Here is a 10228-nt window from a genome sequence, read left to right as displayed (position 1 = left end):
GGGACGATTCTGAAATTAGCATTAATCTAAACAAAATCAGCAGCCTACTCACTGGTTAGAACAATTTTCTGAACATGTAGAGAACATCAACCCAGAAAGGTCATCAAGACTGATACTATGGAAGTGATTGGACTTTTCATTTCTTGAGCACCCAAGCAAAAACAAAAACCCAGTCAGTGATTTAGAGACAATGTCACACGATTTAGGCTTTTCATTGCAACATTAGCAACATTAGCAATGAAATCATGTACTAAGGATTTTATATCCAAGTTGTTTTTACTGTGCAACGGCTAGAGACACATCGGAACATGCAAAACTGTAGAGGACTTGTTCCACATGTCTTTTATTTCATGTTTTCTAAGTCTTTCTTGAGGAAACCATTAAATCATTGAATTCTGCCACCTGAGAGATTACGGCTGGGAATCTAGCGAGAGCTGAGGATAATTAGAGGAGATACAAAGGGGGCAAATTTCTGAACCTTGTTCCTCTAAGGCTTCTCTTTCGTAAGACAAGGCTTAGGGTGTCTACGAGCACCTTGCATGCTTAGTCACAGCTAAGAAAACAGGTCTTAACAGTATCTTACACTTTTGAAGCACTCAGACAAGACCACGGAAGTTACCTAGCCCAAGCCTTCCCTGGTTTGGCCCAGGTGACACAGTCATCAGGGTTGAGACCGTGCTGCAAAGCCTTGGGTGATTTATCCATTATGATAACTACTGCCACTCCAGCAATGAGTTCATACAGGCCAGCACTTAAACCCCTAACACTGGTTGGTGTCTACATTACTTAACATTCCTGGGATTTTCTAAAAAAAAGGTAAAAAGTGCTTCAGAACCTTCTTCAAGGACAATTTCATCAGACCTACATGGGAGCGAGGTGGGGGAGAAAAAGGACAGCCAGTTGATTGTCTCAGGAGGCCACACAAACAGGCTATCAAACCAGACTGCCAGGGTCCAGGCCCAGCTTTCCACCTCTCTGGCTAAGCGACTGACAGGAACTTGCCTCAGTTCGTGCCTCAGTTTCTCGCTGTGAAATGAGAATCAGTTTCTACCTCTTAGGGTTGTTAGGAGACTTTACTGACACTGTACCACAAAAGTTCTTAGATCAGTGTGAGGCACACAGCAAATGCTCAGTAAATTGTCAACCACTACTTTTACTTGGTAGATATCTTTAATTTTGGTTTCTACTAAAGGGAAACATTTATCTCTTTTCCTTTTCTGAGACGGGGTCTGGCTATGTAATTCAGGCTGGCCTCACACTCACACCTCACATCTTCCTGCCTTAACCTCCTGAATGCTGGGACTACAGGCATGTGCCACCACACACAGATCCCAAGATTTTATTTCTTGTGACCCAATTTTTGTGCTCCTCTGAGAAATGATTTTTCCCAACTGAAATAAATACAAGACATTATATGTGTTCACCTACTTTAATAACTCGACACATATACCATGTTATCACTATGGAATGTAAGTTCAGGTTAGACAAGAGAAATTTACAAGTATTTACACGCATTCTGTAGTATATCAAAGTTTGTGTGTAATGTCTAACCAAACCAGCTTGCTTATAAACCATTAGTCATTTCCATTTTGGGTAAAGTGTTTAAGATTTACAATTATTACAGACAAAAGAAACATACTGCACATATTTTTAAAATGTCCATTTACCTGTGTATTAGCACTTAAATACTTCCATTTCAAGATGACATTTAAAATTACTCTAATACAACTGCAGCAAAAATATAATTCTATAATTATAAAAGAGCTAAATCAGAATCCATAATTAAGCTAGTCTCATGTTTACAAGTGTGATTCTGAAATAAATACTTCTATGCAGTTCTGATGTACGTTTTCTAGGTTTGAACACACACACACACACACACACACACACACACATTCAGTTGTGGGAGGGTTTGCAAATTATATCTCATGTACGTTTTGAGAGTTCTTCAAGAGCCAGCCAGTCCTAAGAACTGAAGTCCTCACACCAGTCCACAGGGGACAGACAAAAGCTGAACTGAGGGCAACAGCGTTCCTACATGACATGCAAGGCGTGTGATATTTGGCGGCACACAGGGAGTATATCAGGGTTGGCCTGCTGTCTTCTGTGGAACTAATTTTGTCATGAGGGTTTAAGAAAGGTGGACATTTGAGTACTATCAAATGCATTTAGGTGACATGTTTCTTTTTCTTTTTTGGGGGGGAGTACTGGGGATCGAACTCAGGACTTTGCACTTGTGAGGCAGACAGCAGCACCACTGAGCTAAATCCTCAGCTTGGGTGACATGTTTCTTTCATGTTGATTCCCTGAATGACCCAGTTAGTGAACTAGTGACTACTCACTTGGTCAATGAATCTGCGAGGAAAAAAACCCATTATTCAAAATACTGTAATATAGTCTGAACAAACTGCAATGGTTTATTTTTGACACAAATATATAACCTCAACATGAGACGTCTAACTAAAGCAAGGGCTTCCAAAAAGACCAAGACAGCATCTCTTCTTCTAAGGCTTAGGTTTTGCCCAGAACTCCTTGTACATGGAATAGCCCATACCTAAAGAAAAAGAATTCTGGTTAAGTATTGCAATATTTCCTTCAGCATTAAGAAGAAATGAAACAGTTGACGGAATAGCTAATAGCATCACCTAAAATTCACCTGCGCTATTAGTGGGAGAACAAGACTCAAGGGGGATTACATTTTTGTGTTCTTAAATAACTTAAATGTCTGAAACTCTTTTTATATATAATTTCTACAGTTACTCAAGGCTAGTATGACTCATTCACAATGTTGAAATATTTATTTTAAAGAACAATCAATACCTGGCATCTTTAAAAGGAGTCAATCTTGTTATATAATACCAGCTAAATAATGCCAACAAAAGCACGTTAATATCCACAATTAAAAAATAAAAAACTCTTCCATCTTCACAAACTCAGTAAAATATCAATCTCACATCTTTGGCACAAAACATTTTACCACCAACCCTGTCTGCATGTATTCACTCTCAATGAAGTTATAAAATCTTGATATATATATCATAGTAAAACTACTGTAATTTTTATTTATTTTTGCATGAAAATAAGTGATATTCTTAAACGGCTTCAATGTCAACTAAAAGCATCTATGTTGTTCTGTCTATAAAGAAGCGAACCAACCACAAATCTGAAAATCACCCTAGGAACCTACCAAGGGTCATTGCTCCCACAACAAAGCCTTGGGCCGCTACACGCATGTGGATCAGGTGAACGGACATCTTAGTGCTTCCCCTGCTCTTCAGTCTGTACAATCCATATGCAACAATTGCTGCGAAGCCTGCCATTCCTGTAACAAGCAGCCACAGGGTGTTAGTGTGCTGGGGAGGAGACTAAGGGGGTCATGCCATCAATCTACCTTCTAGTATTTTTATAAGCGGGACCATTAATCAGCTGATTTACAGAGCTTTTGATTTTTTTCCCCCTAGAAATAAAATCTGCAACTCACAGCAAAAGTAGCAAACCCTGCATTCTGGGAGGCTGAGGCAGGAGGATGGCAAGATCCAGCCCAGCCTGGGTGACTCCAGTGACTTAGCCAGATCCCCCATCTCCCAGAAAAACAAAACAAAAAAACAAAAACAAAAACCAGTGTGTGTATGTGTGAAGCCAGTAGATACAGAAGATTCCTTTAAGAGCACCAGGGAATTAAGCTAATAAATGATCATTACAACAAAATGAGTGTGCTGAGCACCTTCAGTTATGACTGAGTTTGTAACTCTTGTTCTCCATTCTGCCTCCCTTCCTGAAGGTAACCATAAGTACAGAAGACAGTCCTGCAGGTTACAGCTCTGATACAGGGTATGAGCTCCGTGGAGCCAAGCTCTATTCATTCTGATGGCAGAAACATTCATAACATGACCGTGCGTGTTTGCAAAGTGCACTCTTCATGTCCTCATACAAACACCTCGAGGAGAGAACCCAGCCAAATGGAAAGAGTGATCAAAGCAGCGCAAGAAATAAATGTACTAGCTAGGCATAGTGGCACAAGCCTGTAATTCCAGCATTTGGGAGGCTGAGGCAGGAGGATCAGAAGTTTGAGCTTGGCCTTGGAACTTTGTCTAAAAAAAAAAAAGAAAGGAAGGAAGGAAGAAAGAAAAAAAAGTGAAAAGAAAAGAAAGGAAAATAAAATAAATAAATGTATAATGTGTGAAACATAATAAAGCTAGTAAAATCTATACTGGTTCTTTCAAAATGAGTGTAATATAGAAAAATTAGTGATAAGAGTTAGGAAATAAATTTATATTCATCTTAATACTAGAAATAAATGAAAAAAATTATATCCCAATTAATAATGTAAAAATAATCATCAGAAGTATTGGAAGAGAACTTCCAAATCATTACAAGAAAAATAAAAAAAAAAAAACAAAGGAAGCAAAGTATAACAAACAGAAAACAAATTAGTAGAAATAAAACCAAGAGAACTTAATAGGGTAAGTATTAATGTAGGTTTCCTTCCTTTACTGGGTTATGAAAAACAAAACCTGGACATATACTTTGTATAGGAGATAGAGGTATGACATTAAAGAGTTAAACTGTAAAAATAAACTTTTGGGCTGGATTTAGCTCAGTGGTTCTGCTGCTGCTTTCCTCGCAAGCAGAAGGACCTGAGTTCGATCCCTGGTACCCCCCAAAACAATAATAATAATAATAAACTTTTAAATAATGTAATCAATATAGCAATAGCATACATGAAGCAAAAATGGTTAGCAACACATGCATATTATAACAGAAGATAAAATAGGAAAAGTAACATGTCTTTTTTTTAGAATGACACCATTTTGAATTGATGCCATTAAATAAACTTAATGTTTTTAAATAAATACATTTAATATTTTAATTTAAAACAGAGATCACACCTTTTTTCAAATACCGACAAAACACAATCAAATATTAAGACACATATTCGAGTTCCAAAAAGACTGCATCCACAAAACAAAACCAACCATTCAAAATATAAAACAGCCATACATATATACTGCTAACCTCTGAGAATTACATGCTTCTATTTGGGTTCTGAGGTTAAAGTAACACCTGTGCAATTAGGAAACCCAGACAATTATACTAGCAACCCAAAGAACAATAGCAGTGGTTCTTATAATAAACAACTGCAAAGCTCTAAGAAGTCAGGTTAAAGAAAGAGAAAATAAATACAGTATAAACCGTTAGGAATGAGAAACAGAACTGCAGAAGACTGGAACTCTCGGAATGTGGTACATCTGTTTCCCGCACATCTCGTGTCCTTCAGTGTAACTTTATAGTTCTAACTTCTCTGGGTTTTAGATATTCCTAGATGTTTTCTGATGTATTCATGGCAGTAACTTTTTCTCTTGATTGGTTCTGGTTGTTTTTCTAGTTTCTTCATGTCTTATGTCTTAAGGACTTCCAAACAACAGCAATGTTCACATGTATCCCTGGCTCAATCCTGACTTTAAAGGAATGGTTCTAGTGTTTCAACACTAAGTGTAATTGGTATTTGCTTTTGGTTTCTAGAGTAAACTCTATTCTGTGCTGATTTTTAAATCTCCAGAGATGATCACGCCGTTTTATTTTTTGTATGTGTCACAAGGGGCTGCATACTTAAGTGACTGCCCTCAATAAAACCCGAACATGGGCTTGGTGGATGCTCCCAGATGGCAGTGCTTTTGCCAGACTCTTTTTGACTCCACTTTGTTTCTCTTGGACTTCATTTTATGCACTGTTAACTCTAACTTGTACCCTTTGCTCCAATAAACCATAAACACAACTATAACATGAGTCAGAGTCCTGGCAAATCACTGAATCTGAGGGTGGTCCTGGAATCCCCCAAAACTTTATTTACTGAAAACAAAAGAACAAAATATTTGAATATACAAATAATTTTGTGATGAGATTTATATCATGCCAATCACAGCATATTTCAAAAATAAAATGTGAAAATAAATTTTTTCAGGTTATGTTCACGGAACAAGTTTACCTTGCTTTTGTTGTTGCAAACTTATAGCACAATCATTACAACATCAAGGTCAAACATACCAATAGGGACAAATGGCGCCTCTTTAGCTTTTCGGATAAGTTTAGATCCTTGATCTTCATCGTATGAAGAAAGAGAAACATCCGTGTTGCTTGACATAGTGACTGCTTGAAGAATATTCCTGAAAGAGAATTTCTATGAGGTTCTGTAATTATAGCCATCTAAAGCATTACTTAATACCTGAATAAACTCAAAATACTCCTAGTTTCCATGAAAAACCCATGTTATCCATGAAATTAACTATTAATCTATAGCCACCTTTAGAGTTATTTATACCAATTCCTTTTAACATATTGTTAAAAACAGTAAATTTTTTTAAAAATTAAAATTTCATCAATGACAGGGCCAGCTGTAAGTTTTCTGGCTATCTTCTCTACTCAACTTCAACTTGACAATTTCTAGTTACTCGCCCACAGCAGTCGCTCCTACCGCCTCTCCAAGATCATGCTGGGGACCCTACCAACCGCTCTCAAGTGTAGCTAAGTGCAGACCCACTGCCCTCAACTGCTGATTAGCAACTGTGAAACATTACCTGTGTTCAATTCATCTCTGAATAGTTTGCAACCTATGACACTAATCTCTAGTACTGATGATGCTCGCATTTTGGAATAAGAGTACAGTCATTCTGAATAGCCAAAATGTTTACCTTATTATTTATTCCTTTTAGAGACAAAGATTTATTTTAAATAATATTGCTAGACATGGCTCCTTTTAAATATGTTTAAGTGAATAAACCACATAGCCTTTGGGTTTCTCTGCATTAGCAAACATCACTACAGCACAAAATAGAACTGTCTCAGGGTCTTTTTACTGAACAACTTCAGAGTTGCCTTCTTTGACAAATCTTCCTCACATTCTCCAGGGTTCCTCCTTAAAATTCACTACCTTCTTTTTATAGTATTAGTTCTTTAAATAGTACCCCCCAAAGCAAGATACTTGTCTGACAGTCATATGAATAAGGGAGCAGGTAAAAAACTTCATCTTCATTGTCAGAAGCAGCAAAGACTGCTCTGTCCCTTTCAGGCATCTTTTCTCCTCAGGAGGGTGCAGGCATTCATCACAACAGGGCAGTAACAAATTCAATTCACCTCTGTCACAATAACCGTGTGTTCACAGTTTGGAACTACCAGTGCACTTTACTCATAGGTAAAATAAAGGAGTCAAGCACAGAACACAGGCATAGGTAGGTCTCTTATCAGATTCTATTACAATAAACTCAAAGCCAAACGCCAATCCCTTCAATTCTGGATTTTCCGTGTACCTCCCAGGTCCTTCAGCAGGGGAGGCCCTCCTTCACCAGCCCGCTCTTCCAGCAGGGTAAGTGGAAGTGAACACCCTTAAAAAAATGCAGCTCTGGAGGGGGCTGGTGGTAGCATGCTCGGTGTAAAATGCATCCCCCCAAGCTTCACCACCACTGAAAAGAGTCTTGGCATCCAGCAGAGAAGAAGGAAGACAAGAGAAAATTCAGAGTAGAACTAGATCTCTTCTTTTTCTTTTCTTTTTCTCCAGTACCGGGGATTGAACTTGGGTCCTTGTACTTGCAAGGCAGGCGCTGGAACCACTGAGCTAAATCTCCGGCCCAATCTCTTTTTCATATTCCATTACTTCCTAACTGATTAAAGCCTTACTCAACTTTTATTATGTACAAGGATCAATAAGCTCAAGGTTCAGGATGCTCATTATATTTGAAAAACTAAAACAAATACAAAAACGATTCAAAAAAGAGATACTTTTTAAAAAGAGATGACAGTGTCATTACCAATAATGTAACAGAGACAGTGAGAACTGACTTTAGACAGGATGTCTCCAGCTAAAGGTTTGAGAAGTTTCATAAACACTTGAGATTTGAGTTGAAGAAACAGCATAAATGGACTAGGTGAAGGGTTAGACACAGTATCTTAGGCAGATGTATTTACTAGATGCCTTCCACGCACAGAAACGCCTTAGGTATAGCTGTTCATTACAAACCCTTTCATCTCCTTTCCACCCCCAGTCTACATTAAACTTCTTTGAGATTCTATGCTTCTGCACCTCTGCACAAGCTGACTGCTCTTCTAGTGACTTTTTGTTTCCCCACTTTCCTCTTTAGGAACTTTCCTAGAGAACTCCTACTTCTTTAGGTTTGCTTCTTAGTCTTCTTTGATTCCCTAAGTTTATGGTAAGTATTTTGGTTATGTAATCCTATAGAAGCCGTTAGCAGGCCTTACAGCTACTAGTTTAATTGTTTCTTTTGTGGGAATCCTGGAAGTCAGGACCTATACTTGCTGTGTTTGTATCTATTTCCATGACCTGTTGCAGTGCTTTGTATGCAACAAGTACCACAAAATACAGTTTGCTGAATACATGTAAAGTTATGTTTCTCAACAGTTAAGATTATTCTCATTATTTATTTAGAAATAGTGGAAAAAGTTAATTATTCCTAACCTCAAAAAAGAATTACTTGAGAATTGTCTTGGAGGGCCAGGGATTTAGCTCAGTGGCACCACGCCTGCCCTGCAAGTGCAAAGTCCTGAGTTTGATCCCAGGTACCAAAAAAAAGCAAGAAACTTGTTAATTTTTCCTAATTATTTCAAATGTGCACGAATGTCCAGCAGGTCCACCGAGCAAAAGCTTTTTCCTCTCAGGAGGATGGGAGATGACTCTCTTAACTCTACATAGAAGAACAGAAGAAACTGTTGCTCACTCCTTACCTGTGACACAGGCACTGAAGCTTTAGAGATAGGACATTTGACCTGGTTTTCTGCAGCTAAGAATCAGGGTATGGGGAATTTGTGATCAGTATTTGCTTTAAAGGACGCAGTACACATCACGTGTACATTTCTGTATAAAATTAGTAAAGATGAATATTAAAAAGTCCAACACATACTACAGTTGTTAGAAATCCTAAGTTCAAACTATAGCTTTATATCATCCTATAATTACACAATTCTAATGTAGCATATATATGAAATACAATTCAAATATAAAATCTTGATAATTGTCTCAATTACCACCTAGAAGCCTCTAGGTATTCCTGATTTACAGCCATTTAAACTCAAAACTGTTATTCTTTTAAAGGTTCCAGGTCAAAAATCTCAAATGACATAATTTGAGGGTAACGAATGAACAGCATGATTATTGATACCCTTATTTTACAGGTAGGGAAAAGGTTTTAAAGGGTTATATGAATTGCTAAGCACCAGGAACATATCTCTGGTAGAGTAGGATTAGAATCCAGCTCTCCTGATACACAGTCCAGGGTTCTTTTGATTGACAATTAGCAAATGATCAATCTGATGATGCTGGTACAAATTTAATCTGAAAATATAAAGGTCCATTCCTGAACAACAGCCCATGAATGCTGTCTTTGATTTGTAACGAATGTATAAGTCATGCCTAAAGTGAAATAGAATCTTCTCCTACTGATTTAGCTGATTTAAAAATTTAGATCATCTGGTCTTTTCATTATATTTTGCTTTATTATTTCATCCATCCTCTAGATCTGTCGGAAAGCCAATCAGATGCAAAACAGGGCACGGATAACCAGTCCAAGGCAGTCTGTAGAACATGAATTATCCTTAATTAAAATATCACCGAAGCTGGGTGTGGTGGCACACACCTATCATCCCAGCACTGAGGCTGTGACAGGAGGATCAGCACGAGTTCGAGGTCAACCTGGGCAATATAGTGTTCAAGGCCAGCCTGAACTACACAGTGAGACCCCTGTCACAAACAAACAAACAAACAAACAAAAACACCACTGAAGACCTTCCCAAATAGAAGGGAACCTAGAAGAGGTAAAAAGGAAAACGATCTACCCAGCATTCAGTGATGTCATACTCTGAAGGATCTTCTCGGCCTGACTTTTGGCCGCAGGAGCTGCTGCCTATTGTAAAACGTGGTTTCAAACTGATTTTGCACCAGTCACCTGTCCGCTTGCTGAAGACGGCTGTACCGCCCAGACCCGGAAATCCAAATCTAGGGCAGGACCAGGAACCCATGCAAGGAGCCCCTTCAGTGAATGTGGGGCACAGTGCAGCCAGAGGACCCCGGTATACAGGACGCAGAATGTGCGTCTCATCCGGACCAAGGATCCACTAGCTCTGCAGGACTCGCCCAGAAGCCGATCCCGCTGGAGAGCGCCCGGGGACTTCCGGAAGCGGCCGGGGTCTGGGGCGGCAGAGGGACCCGGCGCCCCCCGGACGG

At 38.8% G+C, this 10228-nt stretch overlaps 1 protein-coding gene and 1 long non-coding RNA gene across 2 annotated transcripts in view; one reads left to right on the top strand and one right to left on the bottom strand.

Annotated features, from left to right (window-relative positions):
* Positions 1-1402: 1402 nt before the first annotated feature.
* The window catches only part of Higd1a (HIG1 hypoxia inducible domain family member 1A), a 9272-nt gene continuing 446 nt past the window's right edge, over positions 1403-10228 (bottom strand). The window contains exons 2-4 of the mRNA XM_010624466.3: positions 6046-6164; positions 3188-3322; positions 1403-2554 (exon numbers count right to left, since the gene is read on the bottom strand). Of these exons, the coding sequence (XP_010622768.1) occupies positions 2505-2554; positions 3188-3322; positions 6046-6142 (282 nt within the window). The 5' untranslated portion in view covers positions 6143-6164 and the 3' untranslated portion in view covers positions 1403-2504. The remainder of the gene's footprint in view (positions 2555-3187; positions 3323-6045; positions 6165-10228) is intronic.
* LOC104862435 lies at positions 7198-9658 on the top strand. Its single transcript, XR_780334.3, has 4 exons — positions 7198-7226; positions 7312-7360; positions 8133-8201; positions 9523-9658. It is a non-coding gene; the product is annotated as an uncharacterized LOC104862435 (long non-coding RNA).

Source organism: Fukomys damarensis, unplaced genomic scaffold, assembly GCF_012274545.1.
Source record: "Fukomys damarensis isolate Sample0158 unplaced genomic scaffold, DMR_v1.0_HiC HiC_scaffold_12, whole genome shotgun sequence".
In the NCBI taxonomy this organism is placed as follows: domain Eukaryota; kingdom Metazoa; phylum Chordata; class Mammalia; order Rodentia; family Bathyergidae; genus Fukomys; species Fukomys damarensis.
Note: the sequence above shows the minus strand (reverse complement) of the source record. Positions and strands in the feature narration are given on the sequence as shown.